This window comes from Penicillium canescens (genome assembly GCF_028828765.1).
Source record: "Penicillium canescens strain IBT 15451 chromosome Unknown utg000010l_segment0_segment0, whole genome shotgun sequence".
NCBI classification, from domain to species: Eukaryota; Fungi; Ascomycota; class Eurotiomycetes; order Eurotiales; family Aspergillaceae; genus Penicillium; species Penicillium canescens.
This window is the reverse complement of record NW_026703972.1, coordinates 338,739-361,657: the sequence shown is the minus strand read 5'-3', so window position 1 is coordinate 361,657 and position 22,919 is coordinate 338,739. Positions and strand designations below refer to the sequence as shown.

General features: G+C 49.1%; 3 protein-coding genes across 3 annotated transcripts; 1 reads left to right on the top strand and 2 right to left on the bottom strand.

The window, feature by feature from the left end:
* Nucleotides 1-13,230: 13,230 nt before the first annotated feature.
* On the bottom strand, nt 13,231-14,054 carry N7446_012161 (uncharacterized protein; the record flags this gene model as incomplete). The annotated part of the gene is made up of 2 exons (XM_058520903.1): nt 13,231-13,756; nt 14,044-14,054. The coding sequence occupies 2 exons, from the start codon at nt 14,052-14,054 to the stop codon at nt 13,231-13,233; spliced, it is 537 nt and encodes a 178-aa protein (XP_058366269.1).
* Nucleotides 14,055-18,068: 4,014 nt separating this feature from the next.
* Nucleotides 18,069-19,450, bottom strand: N7446_012160 (uncharacterized protein; the record flags this gene model as incomplete). The annotated part of the gene is made up of 5 exons (XM_058520902.1): nt 18,069-18,506; nt 18,567-18,775; nt 18,832-18,971; nt 19,034-19,260; nt 19,316-19,450. The coding sequence occupies 5 exons, from the start codon at nt 19,448-19,450 to the stop codon at nt 18,069-18,071; spliced, it is 1,149 nt and encodes a 382-aa protein (XP_058366268.1).
* A 1,538-nt stretch (nt 19,451-20,988) lies between these two features.
* N7446_012159 (GMC family oxidoreductase) lies at nt 20,989-22,919 on the top strand (the record flags this gene model as incomplete). Its single annotated transcript, XM_058520901.1, has 3 exons — nt 20,989-21,019; nt 21,178-21,894; nt 21,970-22,919. 3 exons carry the CDS (start codon nt 20,989-20,991, stop codon nt 22,917-22,919), a joined length of 1,698 nt encoding a protein of 565 aa, XP_058366267.1.

Sequence of the window (22,919 nt, the reverse complement as noted above, 5' to 3'; positions counted from 1 at the left end):
AGAAGCCTCCTGCGAATTCTCTTTTTCAGAAACGATTGGCAATGCACTGGGCTGTTGTTCTCCTTCCCTTTCCTGGTCTGGCGTGCTATTAGGGGCATCCATCTTGATCGCAGGGGTAAGTCGAGTATCTGGGCAATAGTATGTCCACTAGTTCTTGGAGGCTTTTATAGACTAGAGGACATCGGTGGCTAGGTACTCAGTCTCATTTTCACCATGAAAGTCAATCAGCGTAGTCAGCTTTTCAATCTCAGCACTCTGTTAGCAGTCCGTTTAATGATGGTGCTGGTGATCAGTCTCGTGGTGTTGATGATAGGTGAATGTGCCTCATATTAGTGGCTTCCGGTGATGAACGGACTGGGAGATATATATTCAATCACAACGCATTTTCCACATTCGTTTGAGAGCTCAGAAATCCCAAACGTAAATAGAGTAAAATCTAGAGGACAGAAAAAGAAAATCGAAAAAAGGATATCTATCTCAACCAAGATCACAGGTTCAAAACCCCGTCAACAAGGACGGCCAAGCTTCAACGGGTTGACGGGTTGAGTACCCGTGCCCGCGCGACCACGGCCTGACGCTTTCCGCAGCCTAGACGGGCAGAACCACACACAGCTCAGATAATCAACACTCAAGCAAGGCCAGAAAAGTTTCATGTTCCTTGGATGAAAATGTGAGCGCTCTTGGTGAAATCAAAGAACGAACAGCTTCCATTGCCTCAGTATTAGGACCATAGATTCAACAGTGAGCCAACGTTTCTTAACCGACTCACTTTGACTCATTCTCAACAAGACTCTAGCATTTTTTTTCTCGGTGGGCATCTAACATGACACCAAAAATTCGGCTGCAATAGTTGCGGTAGAATGAAGGCATGGGTTGCAACAGGCCTCACTTAGGATAGACATCGTGTTCAACATTTGCTCTCTAGTAGAGCCCGCGTGCTACAGGAGCCGAGAACCTATAAATACGTCCTCTTCCCCCAGCAATTTGTTCTCCATTACCATCACTTGGCTATGCAGAGTCGAGCAGGTCTTCGATTCCTGATAAGTTCTTCCCTTTGACCTACTGGAATTTCACTGTATTGACATCTATAGTTACATCGTGGACCGACAAGCTAGAAAGTGCTTGTGAGACGCGACGACCACCAGGTCCACTATGTCACTCATACCAGCCGATCAAGAAGCAGATTTGGGTTAGCTAGTCAAAGTATCTATGCGAACATCTGTCCACCATAGCAGCCGACCACTGTCCGCTCCTGAATATATCGATGCAAAAGAGCGGTCGAGGTAAGTCTGTCTCAGCGCGACCCTATCCGAGACTAGACTGACTTCAAAGACGATGCGAAACAAAGATCCATCCGTCCAATGCACGCCCAAAGCCACGGAACCCTTTCCGGTGTCTTCTTTCAGAACATGTAAGTCACTTATTGTTTCGCCGACCGAAAAGCTAATGATGGACAGGAAACAGTTGACAGCGCGCCAAAGTGAGCCCGAACCAGCACTCCGTCAGTGCTCCACGCAGTCATGGCTTACACACCATTTCTGGCCCTGTCACTTCAAATCATGCAGCATGTCCTGAAATTCCCCAAACCAGGGATGTGGGTCAACGACAGGACGCATAAGCCCCAGGCGTTCGTTGTGCACGATGAGGTGAGTGGAATATCGCGCATCCTGCTGCGCCGGTTTTGATTTTGCGCCAAGTCTGTGCCCCAGACACGAACCCCACTGACATCTTCATGCTGTTGTAGGAGCAGCCCATCACCAACCTCGAAAAGTGCTGTGGCGAGTAACCTATTCCCGCCGAGTCAGATAAGACCAAGGGGCCGACGCGCTCCATCGCGTCTTACCCCCTCCACCTCACCGCCTTCACATCCTCAACAACAGAGTGCCTCTACACGGAGCAGTCTCCCAATAGGGGACTCTGCAATTTCTTGTCACAAGTGGGCTCGTCACGCGCCTTTGCCGTCCTGTGAACTTGCCCGGTGCATCCAGCGCAACTTCTCGAAGCGACAGCCGGAGAGTGCGACGAGCCTGGATACAACATGGCATATTGGCGACTGCATTGCAGAACAGAATTGGCAGTGAACTAGTTGGTAAGCTGGTATGATGACGATCCTAATTGATCATCTGTCTCAACCGTACACTCGGGGAATTCTCCATGAACAACGTAAAGCACAACACCTCGTCCAACTGGATCAACACTTGCTGACTCGGATCTCACCACAGGAAGACACCCTCATATTCTCACACACGGATGCGAAGCGAGCAAATGTCTTGTCTGCTCAAACTCCCCTGCACCAACACCATCGCATGCTCTGTTTCTTCCACATGACTACCGGTGGTATCGACGCGTCGCTACCTCGAACTTGGCCCACTCGATTTGGTTCATCAGATCATGTGTTGGTATGTCTACCTAATGCAAGACCCAATGGAGCGCATAGTAGTGTCTGTTTCTCAGCATTTGAATACCCACATGGGGTAGCCTACTTGCGGCTTGAATCCCTGGCGTCCAGTGGGTGACCATCGTTGTCCTCAGATGGCGTCTGGCGTCTTTCGAGCCTGAAAATCTGAAGACACCGGGAGGAGCCGATGTTTCGTCTTGCTAAAGCGTATTTTCGTACACGGGTCGAGTCTGCTTGCAAGGAGAATGTAAGGCGAGTCCCGTCATCTCTAGCCGAATCAACTAACAATAGCCATGTCAGCTTCGAATCGATGGACAAGACCGAGGACGGCCAAACGAAAGAGAGAACTCATGACCCAAGAACCCCGTCTGATAGAGTCCCCCTGATCCCTCTTACTCTCCGCGTTGCCGAGCTTGTCGACATGTACGAGCGAGCGGGAACCACTCGGACATACACGGAGCTGCATGCTATCAGGATTGTTTGTCTCGTCCCTGTTAGACAGAAGCTTGGTGATTTGATTCCTAAGCCTGTGTTTTTCTATCCAGGCCCGAGCACTATGTGCAAACCCCATTTACGTTGAAGGTCACTGCAGCTGCAGTCAAGCCATCCAGTATCCTTCGTCCACTGAGTACGTGTCTAACATATCGCAATTGGAGGCGCAAGCAGGTCTTGCCAGCAAATCACCGATTCCTCTACGTCTCTGAGCTCACTGTGCTTTGACCATCTATGATGTATTTCTCCGCGCCCAAGACGATATCTGGCATATCACTGTTGAGCAATTCACCGTGAAGGTGGGTTTGATGTCTGTAACAGCACCACAGGAGCCATTGGGTTGTAGGACCTCTGAATGTTCCGTACAGCCTATACGAATTATCTACCCCAATAAGCGCTCATGTTATATTTGCTTGGGGAGGATTTGAGCGGATGCCCTAGGGCCGGATGTGGATTAGAGCACCCCTGTGCGAATACCACCCGGTCCTGAGCGGCGATCGTGTGTCTTTACCAGTTCTGGTTCTACATGGCTAGTTGGACTCCGATCGCACTTAAACTATATCAGCAGCAGAGCATGCTGTATCGCATGACTCAGGAATAAGTCCACAAATAGTAATGCCCGTCGCTTTAATCGCCGGACTGGACTTCTTCGAGAGATTGGTTGGACTATGAATCGTAGTTACTGACGGGATATTCTTCACAAAGATGCGACGGCTCTTACATGTAGAAGGAGCGGATCACATATTCCCGAGCGAAAGCTCCCAATGACATGTTGACCTCGAGCGAAAGCAACTCTCACTCTAGAATGTAGGCGTTTTATCATAAGGTACGTTCGAGCGACACGCAATATTCATGCGGAGAAACAGCTCTGACTACACAAGGAATAGAGCCTATCGTACCATAATGTTTGCCCGCTATTCGTGTTTTCGAGCGAGACCTCATCACATGGCTCTACACTCCGTAGTTCTGTTGAGCGTACAGTATATTGCGTGATCATAGTTGAGCAACTTGTAGATTAAATCATCTCAACTGAGTTGGAGGCTGTACGTCAAGCGTGACCAACAGGGATGGAAACTACCTTGCGGAATAAAAAAAAGGAATTGAAGTTTCTATGATGTGGGTGACATGGCAAGAAACCGCGCTGCCTCATGTGACGTTGACCACCCCTCCCTTCACCGCCCGATCGTTCACTACAACAGTGATGTTTCGGCACACACATTTCACCACATCGACATCAACACTGAGCAACAACACACCAACACATCAACATCAACATCAACATCAACACATCAACATCAACATCAACACATCAACACATCAACACATCAACACGTCAACACATCAACACTCTCACCACCAACTCTCACCAACTCTCACCAGCTCTCACCAGCTCTCATCGACATGTTTGATCTACGCCTGAATGAATGGTGCCAGTTTCAATACCGCGAAAGGACTATCGGACCGCAAACTATCAGCGCAGAACATTTGGGAACCTCCCCTTTGATAAAAATGACACTTTCGTTGTTATCTTATAATTTTGGCCGTTGAATTTGGGACGATCTGTCTAGGGCTCATTCTATCTGTCCAATGATGATCCTTCGGAAAAAGAAACAGACTATGAGGAGGTTGGGCAGGTCTTTGCTTCTTCGAATACTGTTGAATATCGAATACTGGTCTCTAACACCACGAAGAGGTGCCTGCACATTGCTAGAGGGCTTGTTAACGCAGCAATCCCCTGCAGAGCACGTTTGTTGACGCAGAGCTCGTCCTGCGAAGCACCTTCTTACACTCGCGGGGCTCAGGGCAGCGAGGGAGCACGTTTTTACAGTCACAGGGCTCATTGGCTGTGAGAGAGCACATTTTTACAGTCACAGGGATCATTGGCTGTGAGGGAGCACATTTTTACATACACAGGGCTCATTGGCTGTGAGGGAGCGCAAATCTTACATCGCTGGGCTCGTGGCAGCAACAGCCGTGGTCACGGAAGGTCTGGAGTTCTTGGTCTCGCAGAGCCCATCCTGCGAGGCACACTTGTTGACGCAGAGCCCATCCTGCGAAGCACACTTGATCACGCAGAGCCCGTCCTGCGAGGCACACTTGTTGACGCAGAGCCCATCCTGCGAGGCACACTTGTTGACGCAGAGCCCATCCTGCGAAGCACACTTGATCACGCAGAGCCCATCCTGCGGAGACTCTTGGTTTCGCAGATGTCCCTGCGGAGACTCTTGGTGTCGCAGATGTCCCTGCGAGGCGCTTTGTTGACGCAGGACCTAGGCTGCGGAGAACTTGGTAATGCAGCGGTCTCCTGCAGAGAACTTGTTAACGCAGCGGTCTCCTGCGGGTCTCACTTGTCATCACAGCGCCCCCCTGCGAGGTAGTCTTGTTGACGCAGCACCCCCCTGCGAGGATTGTTGTTCACGCAGACCTATCCTGCGAGGTAGTCTTGTTTTCGCAGCACCCCCCTGCGAGGATTATTGTTCACGCAGACCTATCCTGCGGGGTAGTCTTGTTTTCGCAGCACCCCCTGCGAGGATTGTTGTTGACGCAGACCTATCCTGCGAAGCACCTTTTTACGCTCGCGGGGCTCATGGCAGCGAGGGAGCACAGTCTTACATCGCTGGGCTCGTGGCAGCGACAGCCGTGGTCACGGAAACTCTCGAGCCCGCAGGCAAGAGAGGGACACTACGATGCATCAAAGTGTGAGGATCAAAGTGTGAGGACCGAAGTCCTGAGTTTTTTGGGCTGGGAATCCGGCCCCTTTTATAACTTTTCGGTAAAGTCTCTACCATGGAACCATTGCGCCGAGGGTAGAGAGATCACTGTCCTTTGGTTGGCGTTGAAGCAAGTCGAACGACGTTGAAACGGTGTCTGGACACCTTGTGGCCCGCAGATTCATGTTTCGACCTGGGACCATTTCTCTCAAATCTTGCGTTGAGTATGGTGTACCGCTTTCATCAACTGTTGAAAGAAAGCAACGCCGCAAAAATGTGATTCCTACATATTGTTGAGTTTGCAATTAAATCGCTCAAGCGGTGGCACCCTACATCTGCCCGTTTAGCCACGGTCACCGTCTCTTTCATGAGGGTTGATGTGCTTCAACAGATGCCAAAATAATAGGTTGGAAAATTTCTGGTTGACAGAAACGCTGGACTGTACCTGCGGTTGGCCGGAGGATCCTTTGGTCTCGCTCGAATCAATCCTGTTCATCCTTGGCCCCGCGCCGCTGAACGTTGTTTCTTCCCTGTCTACTCGCAGCCAGCTAATGTTGCTTTTACCAGAATCTCTACTCCTTTACCGCACAGATATTGACACACTCTCAAGCTCAGGATGAGGATTGTCCTTCTTTGGGGGGGGGGGGGCATAAACAAAAGCCCAGAGCTTATTGGAAAGTTTCCATAGGAAACCGAGCCTAGGACAACCATGTGAAATGTGCAACCAGGCCCACGAGCTAGGTTCGCGTGATCGCCACCCCCTCGCAAGATTGCAACGCTACTATCACATTGATGAGACTCTGGATACAAATAGCGCCCGACGGACCAATCAAACACAATGCGCGAATTTAGACAGACGCAGGTACGGTTCGGCGATGCAGATCCCAGCGACGACCCACGGGACAGTAGATCAAGGAGGTTCTATTTATGGCCCGGAGAAGAAATGAAGGATTTGAAAAGGTCTAGACACGATCCACAAGCCCAAACTTGACGGCCGTCAGTGTCCGATGGAAAAGGACTTTGTTGCGTAGAAGGTACGGTCGAGGTACGGTCCAGGCAGGTGAGGTATTTGGAATATCGCGCGGAATTCTGGCAACAGAATGGTAGGCTAAATCCCGATCCGTGGTTATGCTTTCCTGTTCCTGTCACAGGAGAATAATTCTCCTGTCAAGTGGCAAGTTGCTCCTTGTCTATCAGGTCTGTCGAACGTTCTAGAAGCTATGTCTTCTGTCCTGCATAAAGCTTCGCGTAAGAGAATACTCTCGTTGAATCCGACACAACCCCATCATCAACCCCATTCAATAACCAGTGCGATATGTCTAGCGGAGAGCTTGTAGAAACTATGCCAATCATGGACAGATCTCATGAGCTTATGTAAAAATATCTCCGGTTTTTGCACTAAAACCGAAGAACCGATTGGCTGCTGGAAATGGGTTGAGGTTGTGGGCCGGCCCTCCTGCGGCCCCTAAACTTTATCTCAATTACCCTCCGCATCTTGATTACGACGGTAGCGAGAGAATCTTTCTAGCACACTGCTGGTCTCTTCGAATTCCCCGTACATGGGCAGGTCGAGACTGTCGTGAATCTGCCCCAATTCTCTGGGCTTTTCTTTTGGGCTGTAGGGCTTAATCACGAGCAACCCAGAAAGCAAGTGGGGCAGAAGCCTGGGCCTGAATCCTTCATGACGACCGCATTCTCTCACCGAGCAGGCGATTCCATGGGTCGTCCAAACTAAGCAGTCGAATGATTTGCGGTTCCGCTAATGATCGTCAGCTGCGCTCGTGATTCCACGGTCTCTGTCAAACTAATTTCCTCCTGACTTGGGTGTAGGTCAAAACAAATCGTACGCTTCACCCCAAAGATTACCCTGCTTTCGACCATCGATCCTATTAAATCCAAGTAGACGTATTACCTTGAGCCAACAAGAATGCCGTATTTCCATTTTCCCAGAGCCCCCTTGCTACCGTGTCCTGTCTCCCTACGGGAACACTCATAGTATCGTGAATCCTTACACGCTGTCCGCAGTACTTACCGGGCCAAATAACACTCCGATTAAATCCTCATGGTTTTGCATGGCAAGAATGAAAATGTGTAGGCAGGCCTGTTCCAAGGGCACCACCGTCGTGCTCGATTCCTTAACTTTGACTTTGGGACATCCTCTATATTGTTGTCATTCCTAAGAAGGGCGATTGCTACTTCCTCTACGGAATACATGGAACGATATACAACTACGCTTATATTCCTCATGCTGAGGCTTCATTGCTGATCACAGCCTTTGATGTAGTAACATTTACTTGGACAAGTGTATAGGGGTAGTTGGCCACCGTTCCTTGGACATCGCAATGCAATGCTCCAGCCGATAAATGCTGCTAAAGTGCACGCTCTGTTCGCCGGTATCTCAGCTTCCTAGCAGCACAGACACGATGCACATAGTCCCACCGCCAGGATGACGACCGTGTTCTTTTAGGCCGGCACGGAAGCGGTGCTGGCGTCAAGCGGTCTGTGACAAAGGGTCAGTGTGTAATATGAGACGACTAAGGGTTTCGTACCTGAAATTAAGTTCGTTTGAGTTGGCCTTTTGCTGTCATCGGGCTGGTTAGGGTCGGCCGCTAGAATTGTTTGGAACCATTTGTCGATGTTCCTTTGCGTAGGGGTCTTGGCCGAAAGACTCGACCGTGAAGCGCTACCGAACACGGAGCGCCGTACGGCGCCCGCTTGCTTTTGTTTGCTTGGATTTGGGGGAGATTTGGCACCAGTGCGACTCTGCTTCCGCAGGTATGGTACTTTTTTCCTCGTAAAGACTCAACGCTTCGATGCACCTGGTATTCTTCATAATATGCGTCGGAGAGAGCTTTCCACGACAGCTCCGGACGGGCATCCAACCATGGAAGAAGGTTTTTCTCCTCCCATTCTGGCCAGCCGCAAGCGTTACGTGGGGACATGGTTATGCTTGGGTAGTTGGCAGAAGTGGTCAGAACAGGTGAAGAAAACTGCAGAAAGTGAACTTGAAGATGTAGGGTTGTTGAGTTTAAAAGATTGAAGTGTGGCAGATAAAATCGACTTCTGTGTGTTTATGAGATTTGACCCAAACAAGCCCTCATTTTTTGATGCAATGTGTTTCGTTGACAATCAACAACGTTGAACGCGGCCACAAGAGTCCGTTCTCGTTGAAAATTTCCCGTTGCTTCACCAATTGTTGAATTCTATTGTCTGATCCGCCGCTTAGTGAGTCATTGTTAAAAAATGTGCAGATTCAGCAATAGATATCTACGGGTAGAAAGTAGGAATGAAAATTGCGTGCACTTGCGGTCCTCTCCTCAATTGCGAGCAAGCAAACAGTCAATCCTGATCCCGCGATACAACATGCTATAAAACCCGAGCGCCTCCTATCACAGAAAACCAGAACTAGGACCACTCCTCACCCCAGCGTAACTCAGACCCAAGTATGAGCGGAATTCGGAAAGTCTCGCACACTCCTCGACGACACAACTTTCGAAGCCGATTGCAACGTGCATTGTCCTTGTCTTCTTCTGAGTCTGAGCATACTGGTAGTCCATCCCGATCCGCTACAGGCGATACCACAGAGGACGATTCATCCTTTCAGGAGGAACACGACTCTGTCGACCAGGACAATAGCACCTCGGCCGAGGAGGGTGAGCAAGAAGCTGTACGGGAGCGGAAGGCTGTGTTTGGACACCAAACGGACTTGGAACCACGCAGGCAGACTAAGCTTTCTGGCGATAGCAATTCGGTTGCTCTGGAATGCCTGACAGAGTAAGTACAATCCCGTCAAGGTCATAATTTACGATTGGCCTGCTAACAATATCCAGACTAGATAATCGAATGAGGTCAGCTGTTGTTCATCCCAAGTGAGAATTTAAAGCGCTAACTGTCTCAGCAGGTCTATTGAGGGCTCGTCGCATGACCAGGCTACCTGGAATGAAACCATTCGCAACGATCTGGCGGACATTTTTGGTCGATTGGCAATCGTCGAAAGTGAGATCCAGAAGGGGACCAAGCAGGGTTCAAACAAAGCTACAGAGGGCCAGAAGATCGGGCGATCCCTGCGTCGGCAGCAGTGATGACATTCAAGCTTGATTTACTTGGGTATCACATCATGTATATCAGAGCAAGATCAGTCGGTATTGGTCTTGAGGTATGACCACCAGTTCAACCAACAGAATATAAACTCACTCATCATTGACGCTGGATTGGACGGTCACTGGATAAGCCTTGATTGACTCAGTGCCCAGCTGATGCCATGGAGAGCGATGTATCATTTGTTGTTGCATTGGCGTCTTCGTGTTTTATCTATGCTTCCCTTAGCTGTGCAGACGGAAAACTATGACTGGTATATGAACTGTGCCAAGATGGCTCTCCTGAACTGACGGGCTATAGTCGCGAGCCACTATTTGTTGCCGAGTAGATTAAATCTTTGATTAGTTCCATCATTGCAGCTGATTTGTATTGCCTGGCCCACTATGCTTGTACTCGGTCTGTATAAGTGAGGAAACTCCCAAGAAAGCTAAACTACAGTAGTGCTCAAGAATCGCACACATGTAACAAATGATCAAAGATTGGTTGCGGCTATTGAAGTACGATCCTTGACGGTTGATACTCGCACAGCAGTGCCACATCTATCGACTTGCGATATCTCACTCAACGAGGAACTGCTATTTGTGTTGCATTGAATCAGAATACTACGGCAAGCTCTGGCTGAACGCTGAGAAGAAATAATGACTATAATGCGCAAGAGAAGCGCGGGTTTCTCCACGAAAACCATGGCACAGGTATTAGCAATATACGGATTGGACCATTAGAAATGCGTTTCCTTTGCATTCGAGGAGGGTTTTCCACGCTGAAGCAGTAAAGGGAGAAGGGGAATCACGCAGAGGCGGGAGGGAAGGGTCGAAGATCTCAAACTGAATAGAAGTGTTGGGACGCAGGGCTGGCCAGCTAGTTGATGGCGACAGGGTTTGACGTATACCAGGGCCGACCCCGGCGTGCTCCTAACTCACTGGTTTCACTTTGCAGCTTATCACGGAATGGTCGTTGCCGCACTTAGAGCACACGTGTCTTCGGTGACATGTTGGCCAGTGGCAGCCAGCAGAAGAGTTGAATTTTTCACAAATGGCAGTATCGTTATTTAGTGCAGCGGTAGAGCGCGTTTACCGTGTGTTTGGGGCAGCCGGCACCGTCTTTGCTGAGAGCACGTTGTCCGGGCGAAGGTAGGAGCTTTCGAGGGCTTTCCCAATTTCCCAATGACTAAGAGAAACGGTGAGGTCGCCTTTATCGACGACCATCTGGTGGTGGTCCAGGGCCATTTGCAGGATACAGTCCTGCCACTTATATGCCCTAGCAACGTCACAAATGCGGCGGTGGAGAGAACCATTCCACTGATGCATAACGGGTGCTTAGCAGCGAAGAAATCACACCAGACAGCGACGTAATTGCTAAAGCGATGGTTCTAGAGGAATGCGTCATTTCCTCAGTCCTTAATTGAGACTACCTTGCGGAATTGCAGGCCAGATGATGTGGATTTAAAGTCGAAATTCTTGCCATCCGGTGCCGAGGCTTTGAACTCATGGCTACGGAGTTTTCATGATTCCTTCTTTGGGCGGAATGTGTGCTCGAAAACAGCTATAATAGCAGCACGGTCGAGGCCGGGGAAACGGGGGAGGACTGGCAAAACAAGAGACGGGACCCTACCGTCGTCAGCATCCTCATCCACAGTGAGGTCTAAACGTGGGCGCTTGCGCTGCCCGTCGCCCGCAACAAGGGACGCGGACACAGTAGAGATGAATGAGTCCCGCTGGGAGTCGGAGAGGGAATTCCATATGTACTCTGGTGGATAGGTCGAGGAGCTCAGGGTGGTCTGTCCTCCAGGGGTTAGACGGGGGCCAGCAAAACTATGACGCACCATTGTAAATGATAGGTTCTATTTGGGACTGTTGCGTGAGAGCCCCTTGCGTCGGGCCCACGATATCCCGTGCTGGACATCGCACACAAATATCGCCTGGCCTTCCCCTCCCTCGAAAAGAACATCGCCGTTTCGAGGGAGAGCCGGGCTCTCTCCGCGACGGTTTCTTCCCGCCCACCGCGGAACCCCCTCATGTATATTCCACGTATGCTCCCGCATAGCTATTTTTCCTCCTAGAATATACGGAGTGCCACGGGCCCGCCTGCAGCCCTCACGGCGCTGTAGCCCTCCGTCAACGAGGCCTACATCGCCAGTGTTCAGACCGCAGGTGCCCCGTGCGGGCCAAAATATCTCATCCGTCTCCATTTGTGCCAGTGTAGCAATGGTTAGAATAGAAGAACTCTTGAAGAAACCGTCCGGAGTGGGCCCGGCTCTCCCTCGAAACGGCGATGTTCTTTTCGAGGGAGGGGAATGCCAGCCGATATTTGTGTGCGATGTCCAGCACGGGGTATCGTGGGCCCGACGCAAGGGGCTCTCACGCAACAGTCCCGAATAGAACCTATCATCTAAAACCGGAGCCACAACACCGAAGGTGTCTGGGGCGACTAGCTTAGCTAAGCATTGGAAGGGCCCGAGTAAAATATATGAGCAGTTACTGTACCCTATATATGCTTCAGGTCGAACGCGTCTTTCTGGTCATTATCAACTATTGAGAATTTCCATACACGATTAGTAAATTAGTAGCTATACTAGTCAATATTATGTCCGATGCTACTAATCTTGCTAAGCTCTATGATACTCTTATAATCGAGGACGCGGTGTAGAACGTGGAATTGGCAGAGTAGACACCGTACTAGGTAAGATATTTAAATCTATTATATATATTTTTCTGTTGTATTTTAGCTTAAGGAACGTCCTATTTAGCTTACTTTTGGTTAGGCGCCGTATTTAGCTAAGGCGTAAACTATCCTTGTGAATGGACCCCTTTCCGGAACTCTTGTGATATGAGCATGATAGTTGTACTGTTATGGAGTTCTTTGAGTCGTGACTCACTAGATACAGGTCTAATTCTAAGGCATAAGTAGTGAGTATCAGGGTGACACGACAGTACCAACAGTACAGGGGATCCAACAAGAACAACTGCATTCCGTATGATACCGTACCTGTTGTGCACCCTACCTCAGTGCCCCTCTAACATTCATGTTTCTCAGCATCGCTATTTGAGAACTGCTACAATCTCTGCGCAATATAGCACCGAGGCTCCATTCCTCGGGGCTACATATTTTTTGTGATATGCCTTCACATGCAAAGACAGTGCTTCATTATTCGTAAGCTGCACCTGGAGGCAGAACATGGATACATGGCACATGCACCAATCTATGTCTGTTTCCACAGGCCACCATAAAGGGTGGGGACGGAGCCCCAAGGAACAGTCGGCCTGAGACAGGTTCATGTACTGCGCTCGTCGTAGTTGGCAGGCTTCGTGCCTCCCTATCCTCACAACCTTGAACATCTCGTACTCCTGTTTTGTAGATGACGCCTCTATGCCACTCTTCTTTCAGATCATCATTACTGTCAAGGGTGAATCTTTGTCAGAAAACGACATGGAACGCTCGGATGAACATGTGGTGATCAGGTACAGTAGCAGCAAAAATGTTCCCTCAGTGTCAACGGACAGATTGTCAACTCCCGCAGATAATGGCACCTCGTCAACCTAAACGAGCGTCGTCTACCAGCCGGTGGACGGTAGCGGTGCGCCAGGCAGGGTACGCGACGTGAGTAAGGCCTGATGACACGTCACTTGTGATGTTATTTGGGAAGAAGGGGTTTTCGGTGGCGGCAAAATAACACTTGCCTGTATCAGTGCGACAATAGGAGATGCTTCTACTTATCTCCCTGTCGCAGGAAGGGTTGAACTTGGTGCTGCGGCCATTGCTGAACCGAAACCCTCCTTTGTCTCCATTGTCGTCAATGACGACAAGATTTTTCGGCGAGATGATCGTCTCACTAGCGATGGTTTTGACTTGGCCAGCTTGGTATCGTGACGTAGGTCGAGGTCGTACACACACATCAAGAGTCGAATTAGCCCCTACTTTAGTTACGTCTAGCAGTAGTTTTCCGGCCGATGCATCCAGCGGTGGCCGGTGATTGATTAGCCAGAAGCTCAGCCGGCGGCCCTTATCAATGACGTGGGCGTCGAGCCCATGCATATCCAGCTCCTGGATGTTGCCTTCGCTGTCGGGAAACCGTTAGTGGACCTAGGCAGGGTTCAAGAACAGAACACTCGGCAGGGGAACTCTTCCGGGTCTAGATATGACTAGGGAATAATAGCATGTATACGCGATCGGTAGAAAAGGTATATTAAACTATAACTAGAGAAAGTCAGATCAGAAGCTTATAATTATCTATTAAACCTTTTAGCCGGAAGGGATGTAAAAAAGGCTGGCTTTCTCCTTATTTAAGGTAGGCCGACTCGAATATCGCTCTGGGAACTATAGGAAAGATCCTTCGCCAGTGCCTACGGCTCCGCCATGGCAAGAATAGCCGATGATTAAAAGAAATTAAAAGGGCTAGTGCCTTGGACACGGATTAGAAGATATTCGTTCGCTATTATAAACAAATCAAAAGGATCTAACAGGAGATAAACTTAGTTGGCGGATAAGAAAGGTCGGAATAAACTCTTAATTTAACGGAATACAACTAACGAGTGGCCCTTTATAGAGCATCCTGGATATTGTAAAAACGAAAGAATTAGAGACCGAAGAAAGGATACGACAGTATGGGCTTGCTCCTATACGCAAAATTAATCTCATGATCATGTATTCCAGTCTCGACAACCCGACAGAGTACTGCTGTTCGAAGGATTCAATTGTAAAGCGGGAGAAAGGTTGTCGACAGGATATAAAAGAGAGCACCCTCTTTGCTCACGTGTTTTTGATAACTACACGAGCTTTCGTCCTTGTTTGTTCAAATCTTCTTCAACTTACAAGCTCTATCAGCTGGAATCAGCATGATGGCACCTATTAATGAAGCCAAGGATAAATTGCAAACTTCTTCTTCGGCTTGGGCTTGGGCTCACGAGTTTCAATGCAGACAGGTACCTCCTGGACTCCATGCTACATGTTCCCATCTAAAGCCATTTAATATAGATCATGATGCCGTGGCTTTGCTCTGCGGTGGCTTTTAGCACAGGGGTAATGCGCTATCATGATCCGATGCAGCTGTACTCCTAATAGAGCCGGGTTAATATAGAGAACATAACCTTAAATGCATAAGATATACTTACCTATTTTGACCTAAACCGCAATGTGATGAAATCACCCGCCTACATTCTACTAGAAAAGATCGATATCTGAAATTGACGTTAATTATAGGGGATTGATACAGACACCACCCTTTGGATGCTAACACCACCCCCTGCCTGGAAAGTCAGGCATCAACTTTTTTCTGCCGGCAGTATTTCCTGCCGGCACCATCAATTCGAGGTACTTCCATTTACTATGTAGCCCCTAGCAAATTTCAAGTCACCTTCGTACTCTACTACCATCGACCATGCCAACTGCATGGCGCTAGTCCCGAATAGGAAATAGATGCTGTTTTCAAAAACTCTGCAGAAATGAAGGAATCCAGCTATTCTGGGTCAAATTTCTTGATAAATTGCATGAGAATTGTGAAGGAATTGAGTAATTTGCAATGGATCAGCCATTTATGGAGCTCCCTGACGCTTCCTGAGGCGGTCGGGCCAGGAATCCTCGCGCTGGGCCGTACATGAAGCTATTCCCATGCTCGGCGAAGCAGGATTGCACGCTGGCGATGCCGTACGAGCTTCCTGGGCCGTAGATGAAGCTATTCCTACCTCGTTGTCTCCCTGCGATGCCTGTTGTCTCCCTCCACGTCCTCTGCCACGTCCTCGGCCGCGTCCACGGCCCCGTCCACCTTCCTGAGAAGCTTGTTGAGCTTCCTGGGCCGTAGATGAAGCTATTCCCACCCCGTTGTCTCCCTGCGATGCCTGTTGTCTCCCTCCACGTCCTCTGCCACGTCCTCTGCCACGTCCACCTTCCTGAGATAGCATGAGCTCGAAGCCGGAGGGGTCTCGCTGGGTGGAGGTGTCTTGGGTGCTTGCTTGGGTGCTTTCGCCGCCGCTGATGAAGTTCCTAGCGCCTCGGGGGCGCCCTCGCCGGCGCACTTGGAGAGGATCCTGGAGTAGGAGTAGCGGGTTAATAGGAGGTGCAAATACACTGTACAAATGCCAGTGTTGATGAAATAACTCAGGCTCAAAGCTCTTCTCCTCTTCTTCGTACTGTATGATGAGATGAATGCATGGGAACCCTGCCGTATTCTTCGAATTACAGCGGCAAAGTGAAGGAATCGGCGGCTTCTCATCGCTTGCTGGTCGATAGCGGTTGTAGACGTCTATTGTATGCTCTATCACCTTGGCCGAAATTCGTCCAACAACTAGCCTGAATAGCTGCTTCCAGCGAGTATCGGTAGACCTCCTAATCTTATTATTCTCGATCGTATCGGTGACCTTCTTGAATTGAAGCTTTACAGCATTCTCAAAGGTGCGGAGAACAACCAGTAGATCATTAGTCGAGACTTGAAGATCCTGCTTAAGTAGCCAGTGAGCTCCCTCGGTCCGAGAGGTCGAAATCTCGTTAAGATGAAGGTATTCGGAGGTGTATTCATGAAGGAAATACTCGGGGCAGTCGTCTAGCCATTCACTCTGTAGATACTCGAGTAGAGGCTCAAAAATCGGCTCTTTGTAGCATTCTTGAAGCTGTTTCCATCTCTCCTGTCTCTCTTCCGTAGTGACAGCGTAGACGACACGAATCCACCGCTTTAGCATTGTCTTCCACGCTTTATCGACCATTTCTCGAAGCTCTCGGTCTCTCTCTGCCTTCGTCCGACACTGCGAGGAAGCTGAGGAAGCTAAGGAAGCATTTGCTGAAGCTTCAGTCTCTTGCCGAGCTTTTGCGAGCTGCTCAGCGAGTAGCGGACGCGCTTTCTTCAAGATATTCATGTTGATATGCCATAGACAGATCATATGCTTTGTAGAAGGGAAGACCACCTTAATGGCATTCATTAGCGCTTCTTCCTTATCGGTAAGGATCGTCCGGGGTGGCTCAAGGGCAAGAGATTCGAATGCTTCAGCAAGACAGCTGAGTATCACTTCATAGCTATCCTGCTTCTCATCCTTCATGAAGGCGAAGCCGACGTAAAAGCTTGATCCAGTAGCAGCAAAGCCAATGATATCGAGCAAGGGAAGGCCGTATCTATTAGTTTTGTATGTAGAATCCATTGAAATAACCCATGAATTGGTCCTAAGCATCGCAATACTCGATTTATGCATACAAAATAAGGCAGTGACGTGATTCTCATCATCTACCTCATGCTTGAAGATCCATTCGCCATCGCGCGGAAGCTCTATCAAGAGAGCTTGAAGCGGCGTACGGCCAGCAAGGAATTCAATATGAAGCTTCCTCCGAAGGTTATAGACGTCTCGGGCTGTAAGACATGACTCCTCATCCTCCTTTCGAATGCTAGTGAGGATATGACGCGTAGAAAGGCCCTGTTGGAGTTGCTTTTTAATCACCGGCGCCTTTGTAGATAGCTCCTGCTTCCGTTGAGCGACATGGGTAGATGGAGGCGAAGGCTCATGGTTGTGCTCTTGCTTGTCGACCGTAAGCTTCCAACGACCGTCCTCTTGAAGCCGAAGCCGGAGTAAAAATGGGCAGTCAATAGCTATGGAGGTAGTCTGCCGCTTTCGCTTAGGGCCATAATTAGGCCGCGCTCGTAGAGTACGACCCCGGTCACAGCATAGCTTCACTATCTTTTTGACGCCTTTCTTAGCTATTGAGCGTAGTATTGAGACTGCATAGCCATGCTCGCGGGCGAAGGCATTGATCGCGGCGATTCCTTGCTCTGGCGTATCGTATTGCTCGAGAGGAGGTAGCGGGAGGATATGGAGGCTTGGTATCGCGTCATGGAGGCTTGGCACGGTGTTTTGGAGGCTTGGCATCGTCGGCGGGGACTCGGGAATAGCTTCAGGCTCAGAATCAGACGGCGAAACAGGCTGTGAGGAAGCCATTGTAAAAAGCAATGAAATGCGAGAGAAATGGGTGGAAACATGGGAGGTTTAAAGGTGTAAACAACAATTATTTTGGATTTCTTGTTGGGTACTACAGTAGTACAAGAGTTACTTCTTTTTACTAGCAATTTTCATAGTAATTGGAGGTACCTAAGGTGTGATATACATGCAGGGTAGTGGTAGCAATAAATAAAAGTTCGAGGATGAAAGCGGTGAGAAAAGCGGTCAGTTGATGCCTGACTTTCCAGGCAGGGGGTGGTGTTAAGCATCCAAAGGGTGGTGTCTGTATCAATCCCCTAATTATAATATATTTCAGAGTCACTTTGTTCCTGAAGACGTATTAAAAATGGAGGCATTACTAGGCTATTAATAAAGGCTTTGAAGATAGATGTCAGATCTTCAAATACGTGATATACCGCACAATAAATCAGCATATCAGCATATTCAACTTCTATGGCTTCACCGGTCTGCCAGCCGACTCCCCCATTCTTTCGGTGATGATGTCGAATGTTTCCCATTGGCTTCATTCCAGCTCCATGGCTCACTCTGCACAACAGTCTCTGAGACTACAGTGATATCCTTTGAAGAAGGCTCAGGCTCAGTAAGAATATGCTCATCACTTCCCCACGCAGAAATCTGCATATGCGACGGCGCTGCGGCATTGATTTTACTCTTCTTTGTGTCTCGATCACCGCGATTTGTCATAGTCTTCAAGCCTGAGAGTGGGTAAGACTGTCCAGATGGTTTGCCAGAGGAGCTAAAGAGTTGAGAAAGACCAATTTTTTTGAACCCTTTGCGAAGAAGTGGTTGAATGATGGGCAAATTAGAGACCACGATTGAAACGAATGTCTCGCGACAAGCCCATTTAGAGCCGGCCTCGGCGCCATCGGGGCCCGACTGCATGTGATTTGTCAGAAAGAATGTACTCGTAAAGGTTACCATTATAACGGGACTTACACTCATAATGGTAACGGCTCGAATAATTGACGCTGTGATGACGAATGCAGCACCGGATAAGAGGGCCATCAGAGGAACTTTGCGTTTCAAGCTGATATTGACTTTCCATAGCAGAGGTAGTGGAATTGAAAGCAAGTAGATGTCAGTGATGATGTTGAGTATCACCACGACGAGAACGTATACTGGGGAGTTTGTTGGTTGGCAAAACTCTGGCGTATTAAGTTAGACGTGAGACTCAAGCCTGTTAAAGACCGGGGTTACTCACTGCCGGGATTTGGGCTAATCTGCCAGAAAGCGTGGAAAGGCTGGCATGATAAAAGAAGAGACAACTGGGTTGCAATCCACGTCACGGCTAGGATACCATAGGCGATTCGGACATGGTTCCGAAGGCTTTGGAGGCCAGTTCTGCAATTTCATCAGCATTTCAATATTTTTTGGAATAAACGGGGGAGGTATGTGGAGCGCACGTTAATCGAGAATAAAAAACAGCCAGGCTGATCTTGACAAGCCAAAGAATTGCGACGTATAGCGACCATCCAATGACTTGGATCTTTGAACCTGCAACTCGATTAGACGCCTCCTTAGAGCTTAGGTCAACACTTTTCCGTTCCTCGTCTGTCATATAGCTGTTGGTCAAGCCCTGATAATTGGCAACAACGAGATATGCTGCTACTGTCTCCAAAACAAATACAATCTGTGCGAGATGATCTTAGCGCATACACAAAACATAGAAAGACGTAAGAGCATACCCCGGCCAAAGGCATAAGATAGTCATCGAGCTGAAAATTGGCAGGTCCGACAAGCTTCCATCGTACAAAGATCCGCACGAGGATTGTGAACAGTGCTAAAGATAGCAATACCCATGCCTCGACATTGCCCGCCATTTCCAAGAGTGTGCGATGGCTAGGAATCCAGATGACGGAAAATGTGAAAGAACAGGACGGGATAAAACAAAAAGAGCAATGAAAGGAACCAAGGCTTCAAATGACCCCAATGGGGTCTTCATGGCGGAATCCTTCCATTCCGTCTCTTTGAAGATCGTTCGCTCCCTAATTCCACTTTAATTTTATTGACAAGCCGCGCACGAAAATCTTATCGCCGATCTCGTGTCATCCGGAACCTAGCCAGTCCATAACAAGCAAGATCGTTGACTTCTCAAGCACGTTACTCCGCCAAGTCCACTCTAATAGGAGAGACCGCCCGGCCAATTGCTAACCTGGACAGCCGGTGTAAAAGATACGTAGAATTGAGTTCAGGAATGGACCAACTTAACATCCCCCACTTGTCATCCGCCGATTAGATATCGTCTTAAACACGCCTCATGATTGGCCTCCCGGGAATACTAATCAAGGAAATATCAACGATATGTTAGCTTTGCACAAATTGGAGTGGCAAAGCATGAGATGGTGCCGTGCACGTTTTTGACCATTTTATTATAGGCCAAAACCCCGGGGACTGGAGGTTTCCACGACCATCAACTGATTCGGAAACGGGGTACTTTTCGGCTATCGACCCCCGGAATCCAGAGTGTTCACTCTCCGTTGTCTCAGCCATGCCACCGTAAATCGGCGGCTGAGGTTCGGTGTCTACCACGAAGACAGAAGTTAAATCCCGCCACAAAAGTCAATTCCAGGTAGAACTTACACGCCCCTAATGAATAGGATACCAAAGCTGCTTCGGTTAAACTATTCATGTAATATCGACATGCCTCGTGCATGGGCCCGCCGGCCCAAAATGCTTCGAAAAGCTTGTCCGAGCTGACAAACAAAGTTCAGGCAACCATGCGGCGAAGCGCCATGTGGAGAGAAATCCGGCATCCACGTACCAGTCATAAGCAGGGCGCTTTGATTGGCCAATCCTCGTCATATCCTTATCATACAGACCATGTTTATCTATGTTCATTACCCCGTAGTGTTCGCTGTCAACAGGTATTATCTACAGAGTTCGGAGTACAGAGGTCATTTCAAAAGTTTGCAATTTCCCCTATCTCCACTTGCCATATAGAGCTAGCTACCATGAGACTTAAAAATACTTGGTTCTGATCGGTGATGATGGGCAAAAACAATATTGGTCAACCCAGCAGTGCGTAACTGGATGATTTTTATTTTGACCCCAGTGGAGCTCGTGTTGGCCCGCCAAGCACCACTATAGCGTTATCCAGAGGTGGGGATGTTTTAGCGGAACTGCCAACCTTACGCCATCAAGAGAACTGACCAGCAATTCTGATCCCAGAAGCCCCATTTCAGGGGTTGAAACCGACGACTAGAATTCCTAACGGCCAAACAAAGTCGGCTTCTTTCTGTTAGCCCGTCGGTTCGAGAAAGTTTCAAGTTATATATGCTTTTGTCCCTGGAGTTTGCTGCGAATCCCTCTCTCATTGTTTTTCTTTTCCTTACCCTTGACTCGCATCGCTCCGCTGAACATGTCTTTCTTTGAGTTTATTATTGTCGGAAGTGAGTAATAGCCTTTGGATAAGGTTTCGGTTTATTCCCGCAGGTCCCAAATGGTCTACCATGGTATCCCTAAATTTAGATCAGAGCTCTCGGGGACCAAACATCGAACTCCCTCCCAAATATTCTAACTCTTGTGTCCCCTAGCTGATATTTGATAGGTGGCCCGGCTGGCAGTGCACTCGCCGCCAAACTTGCCAACTCGGCCGCAAAGCCACGAGTCCTGCTTCTGGAAGCAGGTGAGAACAAGGAGGATCGTAATCTTCGCGTGGACGGAGAGCGATGGATTACTTTCCAAAACCAGTCCATGAACTGGGGCTACAAGACCTCCCCGCAGAAAGATTGCAATAACCGCGAGATTGACTACAGTCGCGGCCGGTGCATGGGCGGATCGAGCGCCATCAACTTTGGTGTGTACAGTGTTGGCGCGCGTGACGATTATCAGGAGTGGGCGCGCATTGTCGGTGATGATTATTACGGGTGGCAAAGTATCCAGAGGAGATTGAAGGATCTGGAAACCTTTCACGGAGAGACCCCGGAGGGTATGGACAAGAAATACGCCAATCCAAAGCCAGAGGATCATGGTAGCAAAGGCCCTTTGCACGTAGGCTTTGCACGCGAGTGGGAAAGAGACTTGCCCGAGCTGTTGGATGTTTTCGAGCAGGCTGGATTTCCCTTGAACCCCGACCATAACTCGGGTAACCCCATCGGAATGTCGGTGTTGATTAACTCAGCTTATCAAGGGCTGCGCTCAACTGCAGGGGATCTTATTGTTGGCGGAGAGAAGAATAATCTGACGATCGCTACGGATTCGCTGGTGCAGCGTGTTCTCCTGGAAGGAAACAAGGCTGTCGGCGTGGAAGCGAACGAAAAGAAATGTGAGTCCAACCAATTTGGCCCCACCCTCACACCTATGATCCTATCTAGATAGGCTAATATGACTGCGTCCATAGACTTTGCTACAAAGGAGGTCATTCTATCTGCCGGTTCACTCAATGACCCTCGCATCTTGATGCATTCGGGAATCGGCCCCGCCGCCCAACTGAAACAATACAACATCGACGTCGTTCACGATGCCCCCGCCGTCGGCCAAGGACTTCGCGACCATTGCTTCGTCCCGATGGTGAACACTCGCACCGATAACAGTACGGACCGAAAGGCTTTCTATGGTTCCCAGGCCGCCATGGATGCCGCTAAAAAGGAATGGGAAGAACATGGAACTGGCCCCTGGGCAAAGTTTGCTTGTGAATTGGGTATTGGCTGGTTCAAGCTTACCGAACAGCTCACTTCCACGTCAGAATTTAAGGCTCTCCCGGAAGACGAACAGCGATATCTCCTTCAGGAGACCGTGCCACACTACGAGATTATCACCCATTTCCCTATTCACTGGTTCATCCGGGACTTCCCAGCCGAGGCCTTGAATTACTCTTGCTTGTTGGTTTTCTTGTTCAATGCACAGACACGTGGAGAAGTCACTCTGCAATCGTCAGACCCCGATGCTCCGCTTCTTTTCAATCCCAAGTTCCTTGCCCACCCCTTCGACCGTCGGCTTGCAATTGAGGCTCTGCGAGACTCTTTCCGCGTTGCCAAACATGAATCTTATACAAAGAACAATGTGGCGGAGCTAGCTATGCCCAAAAGCGAATCGGATGAGGACCTGCTCGAATATTGGCGCCAGAATATCTTGTCAAGTTGGCATATGACAGGAACAGTCAAAATGGGCAAAAAGGGCGACGTTGACGCAGTCGTCGATCCTGATTTCAAGGTAATGGGCATTGAGAATCTGCGGATTGCTGATATGGGTGTTGTGCCGGTGTTGTTCAATGCCCATGTCCAGGCAGTGGCCTATGTCACTGGTTCAACTTGCGCTGAAAAGTTGATCAAGGAATACAACCTGGCTTAA